The 11,242-nt window shown below is 45.7% G+C and overlaps 1 protein-coding gene across 5 annotated transcripts; it reads right to left on the reverse strand.

The window, feature by feature from the left end:
* Positions 1-1,065: 1,065 nt before the first annotated feature.
* LOC112572005 (carbohydrate sulfotransferase 11-like) lies at positions 1,066-11,242 on the reverse strand. 5 transcript variants are annotated; one of them, XM_025251485.1, is made up of 5 exons: positions 10,609-11,242; positions 7,285-7,470; positions 3,718-3,788; positions 3,038-3,181; positions 1,066-2,520 (listed from the first exon to the last, which is right to left on the reverse strand). In XM_025251485.1, exons 2-5 carry the CDS (start codon positions 7,409-7,411, stop codon positions 1,765-1,767), a joined length of 1,098 nt encoding a protein of 365 aa, XP_025107270.1. In that variant the 5' UTR covers positions 7,412-7,470; positions 10,609-11,242; the 3' UTR covers positions 1,066-1,764. The 5 variants fall into 5 exon arrangements, with proteins under 5 accessions (XP_025107270.1, XP_025107266.1, XP_025107269.1 ...); XM_025251481.1 differs by having other exon boundaries at positions 3,038-3,184; positions 10,609-11,235; XM_025251484.1 differs by lacking the exon at positions 10,609-11,242 and adding an exon at positions 8,215-8,233 and having other exon boundaries at positions 3,038-3,184.

Raw genomic sequence — 11,242 nt, forward strand, 5'->3', positions numbered from 1 at the left:
GTGAATATAGAAGCAGTTTTCAACTTGTTCCTCCAACAATCTTCGCATGCTTTATCAATCTTCAATGTTTAAAGGTATCTAATTATATCACTAGACAGTGTTGTAACCCTTGCGAGTGTTTATAACATTTTAATACACTCACCAGAAAACTCATTTTCTGATTATTGACTCTTCCTATACAGTTCTCCCACAAATGTGAATGTCTTCATAGCTACAGCTCAGTTGCTTTGATACGTCCATATTGAAGGAGTTAAAGTTAGGCTCTGGGTGCTTGTAAGACTGACTTACTAAATAGAACAAAGAAGCAGTTGTACACAGCAAAAATTTGTACCATAGATGTCTTCTCTTTTCACTTAGTAATAATTTTTATGTTGTTTCAGGTTCTAGCTATAAACTACTCACACCCCCGCAACACCTACACAACAGAGTCAACCTGTTAAATATTTAAAAAAATTTTTAAGAGTTTCATGAATCTGGGTATGTCAAGTGCACTGACAGGAAAGTCGAAACTGTAGGCCCAAAAGTTTAATAGGATTTATACACCACATTTCCCCACACAGAGGCAAGCTCAGTGCACTTTACAGGATGTAAAGGACAGTAGGTAGTGATGCCAAGTGACAAAGGGCATCATGATCAGCAATCATACAAACACGCATTCACAGTGAACGTTGCCAGGAACATGAAGGCATGCAGAGAGAAGGTGGAGAAAGTAAAGGGTGGTGTAAATTTTAAAAAATAGCTTATGTGGCAAACTGGTGATTGAAATTATTCTTGGAAAACTTCTCATCTTTATTTCAGTTCACTGATGCATTAGAAAAATGCCAAGAGCAGACAAGCATCAAATTTGTTTGTGTACAGTGTAGAACTTGGTTAAGCAACCAAACCTACCAGCCACCTTATAGATAAGCTGTTTGTTGCTGTAACAGCACAAAACCACGTACAACCAGCTGTTTGAGGTATGAAAAGTATATCAAGAGAGATTGTTCCCAGGAGGAGACTGTGAACATTGATACTGAGAAAATTTCTGTAAGAATGAAAATAGACATTGAGACAAAAATAAGGTGGTTTTCTTTCTTTGTTTATTAACAGCACGAAACAGACGTAAGCATATTATTATGTTCCAATTAAATTAAACTCTTTCCATGACATAATTCATGTATGAAGTCATTTAAATTTGAGTATCGGTATGCTTTTTTTTCATCACTCTCTTGGCGCAGAGAGGAGGTACTAAAGTATATAAATATCTTTATTTTGTTGCACAATAGTGAAAACATGTTTCCAGGACGGAAGAAAACAACACACGACTGCTTTCCAAAACGGCAGTTAATGGCTGGAGATTTTGAATGCACAGTATTCTCCAGTTGGGCAGTTCTACAAGCATCTCTGACTCTTCAATCTATAATATTATACATGTACTAGAAACTTGTAAATAGTTTTCCAGACAACCTTACATCAAATTTAACTCAAACTGCCATTTATGTTTTTCGGGGCAAGTTGCTGCCTGTTGGTGACTTTTGGCTAGTCAAACTTCAGGTCTTTCAAAAGGTTTTTTAGAAGATCACAATATGCAGATCACAGTTACAAAACCTGTGGAACTGAATGGATGAAGGTGGTCTTATGTCATCGACATTATTGTAGTTAGCGGTCAGAAATCACCAGTAACCTCTCTGCCAAAAGACAACCTTTTTAAAAATAAAATTAAAAAAAAAAAACCCTGCATCATGAAAACAAACATCACAGCAGGTGATAATACTTGGGTCTCGTTCATGTCCTGTCCATGAGCTGCTGCATGTTGCTGGGCACAGAGTAGTTAAAGAGCAGGAAGTCAGGCTGGTACAGACGGTAGATGCGCCGCAGCAGGCTGGGGTGCACATCGCCATAGTAATGGCTGAGGTAGTCTGCTGTGCGGTTGTGGCGGTAGGTGGTGCCACGTGCAGGGAACGTCACCAGGTGGTCCGCGTGGATGGCACGCAGCACGTACTGTGCATCAGCATCCAGGTTCTCGTACTTTCCAATGAAGTCATACTGCAGCACGCATGGGTGGCAAAGGTGAATGTATTGAGCCCAGTGCTCGTTCAGCGGCACCTGCCTGCTGCGATCAGCCAGGTAGTGCAGGAACTCTGTGAACCTCACATCGGTCTCATCCACCAAGTCTCTGCTCATCCTGTCTTTGACACTGGCAGCCAGTGGCTTGTCTCGGAAGCGCTTGATGATGAAGCGACCGAACTTCTCTTTGAAGTATTGTGCTGTGGACGTCTGGCCCACCAGCTTGTTCCTGTAGGCTGACAGCAGGCGCTCGAACGGTTCGCGTACGAAGACAAATTTGTAGTAGTTGTCCAGGCGGTAGTGGATCTGTTCTGGGGTCAGGTCACTCAGGTAAGTCAGGTGCTGATCATAGGCACCGTGTACATCTGACAACTTCAGGTCCAACAAGCTGCCAGCCTTGACTTTGCCTGACAGGTAGAGAAACACCCGGCGCCAGTTGGAGCATGCCACCTTTGGCACCTGGCAGTACAGCACCTACCATCAACAAACAAGCTGAATTAGTTACTTGCGACACCTTGCTGGGTTTAGCATCGGTACACATTGCTAAGACAAGGTGCTGAGACATGCTAGTAAGAATTATGAAGCCTTTTTAGACTTGCTGGCAACATAATACAAAGCTGCTGAGATGGGCAGACAAATTTATGCAAAACATCTGAGAAGGTGATGCAGGAAATGATTAAGTTGTTATATCCCATAAAAGAAGAAGCAAAGCAATTCCTGATGATAAGGACAAAATGAACACAACAGGTCTTTAAGGAGTTAACACTAAATTATATGTGAGATGAGCAAGTAGCCTTCACAACAGTCGGCCACATGACAGTCATTTAACCATGTCTAAGTTACAGCAGTGGACTGCTACAGTCTGTTTGGATGAGAACCAACATGAAACTTGCTGACATCACATTAGAATCCAGGCTAATAAGCACAGCATAATATAATCACAGCACAATGGGATCTTTCATGCAACATAAAATTGTGAGCTAGTGGTAACCTTGAAACGATCATCCACGAGGATGTGGTCAAAGATGGCAGGATTGGTGATGTTCCTCTTGTCAGACAACATCTTTAGTTTGTGGCACATGTGCCGGATGTGTTGTCCCAGCACACCCTGGGAACTTTGTGTCATACGGTCTGTCTGCTGCCAAAGAAAACAGTCTTACACAACATGTCAACATTCCAAGCCTATAAAAGATGTTGTCACCCTTATTTTTAACTTATATGAAGTGCAAAAATCAGCACTAGTCACAGAGCTAAAGCACTCCTACAATATAATCCCAGCACTCATACAATCTACCACAACACACAATTCAAAACCCTGCGGCACTCACAATAAAAAAAATCATCCAATAAAGTCCTGCGCAGTATTCATACAATCTAGCCACAACACTTCATATCTAGTGGAAGTGGATAGCAATAATGTAGAAACCAAAACAAAAAAAAAACATGGGTAAAGGAATGAGGAGGTGCCAAATGATGCATGTTCTACGATTACAGATTGTCTTATCAAAGATATACTATAGCGTCTCGTGGACTGTCACAGCTTGTATAATGTTTCTTGGTGCTATCAGAAGTTTTATATCCGTGGTGTGGCCTGATCCTTGGTTTTCAGTTTCATAAGCCTGGATGTAGGCGCATGAGAAATAAAAATATAGGAGAAGATTAAAAGCTCACTTGGGCAAGGTACAGAGTGTGGTTACCAGTGTCACTTAGTCCATCCAAGTGTTTGTGAACCGACCTCAGACCTGCACACACACACACAGAAAAGATGCCGTCAGTTGTTGTTTAATCACAGGTATAGTAAGCATAAAACAACAGAGTGAAAGAAGAAACTTTCTGTAGATATTTCATTAAGGTTTATTATTCCCCTAGTTTAGCAGTTGTAAGTATTAGCTGCAAAATAAAAAAGGAAAACACAAACATTCAGATGAACAACAATCCCTAATGGACTTCAAAAAGAAGTCAGGCTGTCATGACCAGAGCTGTTGGCCCTGTAGAAACCTGATGCCATGTGTGGTTGGCTTTTTGGAGGATGGGTGGGGAGAGAGAGTGCATGCACCAAATGGCGAGCACGTGCAGATAACGAATTTGGAGAGTTGAACAGGAATGTTAAGTAAGATTGGGGAAACTTGACTGTTCAGCAATACTTTAGAATTAGAATAATATTATTTCCGTTTTGTTGAAGAAGAACCATCATTTAAAAAATATAGGACACTGCTTGTGTTTTGTACCTTTTCACAGTACCAAAATTCAATACTGAGTACTCACGTGGCTAGGAACCAAGGGTGGTGGTGCCCGCTCAAAAAAAAAAAAAAAAGAAAATACTGAGGCGGCAAGAATGTGAACATCGCTCATCGTTGTTTGCTCCCCCTCCCATCCCTCCATCTTTCTACACTACTGCTACTTTCATCAAAGTAACCACAGAAATATTATCTGCCATCGACAGTGATGTTTCAGCCTTAGCTCTACTGGACCCGTCTGCTGCATTCGACACCATGGACCTCTCTCTCTCTGGTCATTCAAAGACTCCACACCCGAAATTTCTGCAGCCGCACGAGCGTGGTTCACCTGCCATCTCACTGATAGGACATAGACTGTGTTTGTTGATGGTCAAACTTCTTGCCCTCCTCCACTTTCTTGCTAAGTCCTCCAGAGCTCAGTCATTACATTGGCCCCATTCTGTTTATTTTGTACACAAAACCACTTTGATCATGCATCTAGCCTCAGTTGTTGTATCATAGGCTAATGATACTCAACTGTACTGCTCCACTCCACCATGTCTCACTGGTATTATCACTACTAACCCTAACCCTGTATTGGTAGTGTCAGAGACTGGAGGATACAAAACAAACTAAAACTTAACGACGATAAAACGAAAGCACTCTTATCCCGGAGCTCATCGATCATCGCTCATCAGTCCAAGTACGAGGTGGGAGAACCAACATCACCTTCATGTCATTTGTCATTAATCTGGAATTCATCCTCCTTACTGACACGACATTTGTAAACAAGTTACAGCTGTCTGTCAGTCTGTCTATTTATTATAAACTAAGCAAGATTAACTCCATGCTTCACATTCTCTTTCCACACACTACCAACACTTGTCTGTGTGTTTGTTATTTCTAGATGGATTACTGCAACTCCTTGCCTGCTGGCTGCCCTGAATACCTTCTTCACAAACTCCAGAAAGGACAGAACTCTTCTGTCTGATGCTTAGAGCTAGGAAACGAAGAGCTAGGGTTAAAGTTCGCTTTATTATTGTATGAAGCAAATAATCCGCTCCTATAACTTTATACTTGTTTTGTCAAATGAAGGTTCTAGATGTTATTGGTCCAGCAGCGGTTTCTGGCTGAGACTATAAAGTTTTGGTCCTGATTTTTAGAGGCAACCATTTTTGCAAAGGACATAGAGCATCCCACAGGCCCAAAGTACAGGGTGTCCTAGTGGGGTAGAGGCGGGTGGACTTGCAGAACAGAGAAGCCATTAATACTGGTTGCAGCAGCCACCACACCCACTCCCCTGCCATGTTCTGTAATTTTTCCTGCGGTCCTGGAACAGTGATTAGAGAAGCAGAGAAACTTGAACTGTTTTCCCTGCAGGCCGCCACGCTGGATGGCATCACATGAAAGGTAATCGGAGCGTGCGAACGAAGCCTGAGGCTGCCTCCCTTATCTTCCCTGCGCAATCGCCCAAAAAAAAATAAGCAAAAATAAAATAATAAATAAATTCCCCACCAACTTACATACGCATCTGATCTGAGCTCGCATCCTCAAAACCTCACCGCGTGACATACATACGGGTGAGCAGTTTCCACTGGCAGTTCCCAGCAGTAATTACTGGTAATTAGCCGGTCAAATGACTCTGTGAGTAGTGGTAAGCTGGAGGTTGGTGCCACTGGCAGGGAAATGTCGGGTGCGACAGGCTGTCTTGTGGTGGCAACTGAATTCTGCCAGCGGGACGGCAGGTCAGGGTAATGACGGCAATTTCCCTTCCCGCTAATGGTAAAAAAAAATCCGACAGAAAGTAAAACACCCAGTTTCCACACTTTTTAACCCTTCCCAGCTAGAATAACCACAGGTACTGGGAAAAGCTGTCTGCCAGACGAAACTGAACCCTTGTTATGAAAAAACCTTGGGCCATTGCTGTTGCCTACTCAAAACAAAATCCTGCTCGTGTGGATTAGTGGGACTCCAGAGACCACGACTCTCTCTCTCTCCCACACACACAAATAACTCTACAGGAGTGACAAAACTCACTAACTAGCGACATTACAAGAGTGCAAACACAATAACTGTCATTCTTGAAAATATCGACAGGAAACATGAGGTTTGTATGGTGAGACTTGCCTCGTACAGATCATGACCTTTTCTGAAAACCAGATTTTCTAGTTGAAGGAATTGAAAAAAAAAAAGTCTGGAAAACGAAGTCAGTCTTGTCATCTTTATAACTGTAAACTCAACTGTTGATGTGAGGTGCTAGTGCCACTCTCACTTGTCATAACTGCTCAATAATTAATGTGTTGCCAAGCTAAACGACAGGAAGACAGATGTTCAAATATTCTACACAGAAGTCAAGAGGATGGTGAGACAGATGACATTAATATTCTACAGAGCAGTTCACACAGCAGCTTCCACCATCCCTGGGATCATCAGCTTTTAAAATTCTGGTACACGAGGTCGACTAGTACAACGGTGATGTCACCAACGTCTGCTGAGCGGTGATGCAGACTGGGAAGGAAACACCAACGCAGGGTTATCGGAAGTGACAAAGGTTAGAGGTTAGAGTCGTGCACGGGGACACAATGAAATTAAGTTGTCGGTTCCTGATCGTGGAAAATAGGAAGTTTCTGTCACTTGATATAAATTGTTGTGACAAGAGAAATCCTTTTCTTGATGGCCAGTGACAGAAGTACGTGCAGACCAAAGTCTAAGTGCAGAAGACTGTTATCATTTGTTCTGTGTGTGTGCGTGTGTACGTGTGTGTGTGTGTACGTGTGTGTGTGTGCGTGTGTGTGTGCGTGTGTGTGTGTGTTCCCCAGTCTTCCCTCACACCAACTATTGTTGTACAGAGCAGGAAATTTAAAACATTCGTTGGTAAGGCCAAAGGTTGGGAATGCAGGAAATATCTAGATGTTACAACCTTCTGTCAACGTTTCAGACAAGGGGAGCGAGAGAAAGAGAGAAAGAATCAGTTTAAAAAGAATGTTTATAAAAATGTCCGAAAGCAGTGATGCGAGCTGACCTTCTGTGGTGGCGCTGTAGTTCTGTGCCCAGGCCAGGATGTAGAGGAAGAGAGCGAGAGGACCTGCGCCCCCCAGCACCAGCAGACCACACAGCTTGTGGCGGCTCACCATCTTGACAACTCGCATGGTGGGCTGTCGTCAGCTCTGTGTCCTCGCTGTCGACATCCTCCTTCACGTCACTGTCCCTGAAAGACAAAAAAAAGGGATTAATCTACACGTGGAGGGAGTTGGGATGGAGGGAGGAGACAAGCTTGTTTGGGGAGGAAGTAGGGGGAGAGGGGTGGATGGAAGGAACATCAAGCGGTCAGTCTCCGGACATGCTGGCAAGTCAGGGTCAGGTAGAGAGTTTGTTTGTGGTCAGTCCGCTGTCTGTGTGTTCAGTGGCAGGAGTCGTCGGCGGCGGTGCTGCCACCATGTGAACAAGACACAAGCTCAAGACGAAGCTGTTACCTTGGTGAGCGGGGATAATTGGGAGGGACGGGGTGATGAAGCTAAGCCTTGACATACCAGGGAGGGGTGATGCATGGCACCACACCAACACTACAGGCCTCGGCAGTGCCAGACAGCGCCTGCCATGGGATTAAACAAGCACCGAGGCCAAGAAGCTGCAGGATGGGCCCGCCACAGACAGGGCGTGTGTTCTGGAACCTCCAGCGTGCATGCAGGAGAAGGAAGGAAAGAGAAAGATGCTCTACTGACAGAAATCACGTGGTCGTCTGACGCTGGTGAGAGGAGACAGAAGGCACACATTTCATACTTCAGCCGGTTCCTCATCTCTTTTTTTTTTTCTGTTCTTCTCACTCGGCGGGCTGCGAGAAGCCGGAAGGATGGCTGAAGGCTGTCAGTGGAGATGGTGAGGGAGTCGGGTGTAGGGGAGGGTCGGGTGGGGGTGAAGATCTCAACGCTTCGTAATAACCGACTTTACTTACGCCCCCCTGGCAACGGAGGTCTCGACGCCGATGACTGGATTGTTGTTTCCGTTTGGATAGACGAGCGCCGAGTTGCTGGTGTGGTTGTGAATGTGAGTCGTGCCTGCCCTTATCTACTATCGCCTCAACTCTTCCTAAGTACATCAATCGCAAACAACGACCTCATCCACACACAGCTGTGTGTCTGTATCTCTCGCAGCTATTTACGTCAGTCACAGCTGCCTGTAAGCACATCAATTGCAGCTGTGTGCATGCACACCACTTGCAGCTGTCCGTATGTACATCACCTGCAGCTGTCTGTATATACATCACTTGCAGCTAGGTACACCACTTGCAGCTGTCTGTATGCACACCACTTGCAGCTGTCTGTATATCCCTGTAAGTAGCTAGGTGCACACCGCTCATCGCTGCCAGCTCCATACCCGTATTTCACCCATACATACAGTTCCTCCCAACCGTTCACTTGCACATGGCTGCGAGCTTTACTTGAATACAATGTGTGTAAATCATTGGCAGCTGTCGATCACTTGCAGATGTCGTGTCCTAACTGTGCCGTGCAAAAGACTCGTGTTAATGTGTCGGAGGAAAGTGCTTTCTGCTTACTGTGGGGCGGGGGAGGGCAGACAGACAGACAGACAGACAGACAGACAGACAGACAGAGGTGGAAATATTTCTTGGTATTCAGTGTGTAAGGCAGCGTGCGACAAGCGGTGCAAACCTTACCTACATGACTAGTCTTCCGACTCCACCCCACCCGACTGCCCACGCCAGGATTTATTTAAACGGCCTGTTGTCAAAGTTGTAATGTAACTATTGTCTGTGTCAGGTGTTGTCAAAGTTGTAATGTAACTATTGTCTGTGTCGCCTGTTGTCAGAGTTGTAATGTAACACTTATCTGAGTCACGTGATGTCAAAACTGTCACATTATCTGTATCGCGTTGCTAGAGGTTTTCTTTTAATCCCTTTTAATCCCTTTTAATACCAGATGAGGATCTGACCCTGTCACAAGCGTCAGAACCTGACCCTGTACAGAAGAAGCTGACAAACACATCGCGCCGCACAGAGGAAACTGATTTCCGCTTCACACTGAACAGACGAATTGACATCCACTGACATCACACTCTACAAAGCTGTAACTCACTTCACACGTTACAGACGAAGTCACGTGACATGCACTTCACACTGGTATGCATGGTATGCATCGTGACATATGCTGTAACTATAGTAACCCATCACATGGTATGCATCGTGACATGCTGTAACCAGGGCCGCCGAGAGCCAGCCCGGGCCCCGGGACAGACGACCTCTCCGGGCCCCTTGTAATCCTAAATTATTTTCCCAGTATATAATGTATGTTTACAATTCGAATCTCAATATCTACACTCAAACTCAACTTCCTCATGTGTAATGCTTGGGTGTTCTGTCCTTAGACCTTTCTTTAAAAGAAAAAGAAAAGGAGAAGAAGAAAAAAAAAATCCACTGACAAAGGCCGGGCCCCCTTGACAGCCGCGGGCCCGGGTACACCAGACCCACCTGTCCCCCCCTCTCGTCAGGCCTGGCTGTAACTATAGTAACCCATCGCATGGTATGCATCGTGACATGCTGTAACTATAGTAACCCATCGCATACTTGTGTGTCGCGACTCGCTGCAACTATGAACCCATCACATTTCTGTGACTATCACTTTCACCTGTGTCACGATGTTATGTGACTATTAACATATATCACACCACTATTAAGTATTAATGCACTGCTCACTCCTGTGTAACGACCTGTGACTATCAACCCACTACACAAGCCTGTGTAACAACTTGTGACTATCAACCCATTACACACTCCTGTGTAACGACTTGCCAATTCAGCCCACCTGTGCTACTAATCTCCAACACAGAGCTTAGAGCAGGTATGGGTGGGACAGAAGAGAGTCTGACAAGTCTTTTAGCCCTTGGACTTTTCCTCTCCGCCCTCCGCCCCCCTGTTTGATGACCCCCACGTCTCGATGCCGGCAAGCATCAGCACAAAGACTTCTGGCAACTGTACCAAGAGCCTTGGCCAGACTGTACACAGCTTGTGTGTCGACAGGACACGGGGCCCATCTGTGAACCCCAAACATTTTCATTCTTGCAAAAGTCACATTCACCGTTTTCAGCACGATGCCAGACCCAGTCGCTTGACTGCAAGTCCAGGCTCCTTGCACACTGCTCAGCACACACACACTACACAGCATCACACACACTACACAGCATCACACACACATTACACAGCATCACACACACATTACACAGCATCACACACACGCATGTTGCAGGACAAGACAGTACACAGTACAAGCACTGACCTATTTCCAAACACGAGGAACCAAAGAGATGCTCACCCTCACTCACACTCACTCACCGCTGCTTTGAAGTCTGGACGACGATAGCGGGGCTGAGCCGGCCACACGTCCCTCAAGTCGCGCCCACGTTGGTGACGATGACGATAAGACAAAGCAGAAGCAGGTGGCAAGCCAGCATCACTGTAGGAAACGGTCGACCATGTCTGGAGCTGCCTGATGGCGCCTCTCGCCGCCGACTAGCAAGGGTCGCGGTGCTTTGAGAGGAGAGTTAGCGGGACAACAACAACAACAACAACAAAGTAACTTGCTGACCAACGGAGCAGACTGCCGTGTGGCTGTCATTGACTAACGTCCATGTTGTCTGGCGGTTCCTGCCCGCAGCATCCTCACTGTGATGCTTGTGCCCCCGGCACTGTAACGCGCCGCCCGCGCAGTTACTGTAACACACGGCCGGCGTGCAGGGCCGGGCAGCGGTGTGCGTGAACGAGCTCCGCAGCAGCCGCTGTAACTTCGTGACCCTGGGGCGCAGTCGGGGATGATGATGGTCGACAGAGGAAAGCTTATTCAGCATCCGGCTCATGCTGCCGTCATCACTAGACTGACTAATCAGTCGCAACCCCGGGGCAGAGGGAGGAGGGGTTACACTCGGTGTTACTCTCAGTTCTCAGTTTTCTTGTTCGCGGACAACTCCAC

This window comes from Pomacea canaliculata, linkage group LG9 (assembly GCF_003073045.1).
Source record: "Pomacea canaliculata isolate SZHN2017 linkage group LG9, ASM307304v1, whole genome shotgun sequence".
In the NCBI taxonomy this organism is placed as follows: domain Eukaryota; kingdom Metazoa; phylum Mollusca; class Gastropoda; order Architaenioglossa; family Ampullariidae; genus Pomacea; species Pomacea canaliculata.

Excerpts from the sequence above, each read along its gene's own strand:
- LOC112572005 (XM_025251481.1), bottom strand. The coding sequence starts at position 7,411 with ATGCGAGTTGTCAAGATGGTGAGCCGCCACAAGCTGTGTGGTCTGCTG. Across the intron at positions 3,185-3,717 it reads ACACTCTGTACCTTGCCCAA|CAGACAGACCGTATGACACA; the intron begins GTGAGCTTTTAA and ends TTTCTTTGGCAG. Across the intron at positions 2,521-3,037 it reads TCGTGGATGATCGTTTCAAG|GTGCTGTACTGCCAGGTGCC; the intron begins GTTACCACTAGC and ends TGTTGATGGTAG.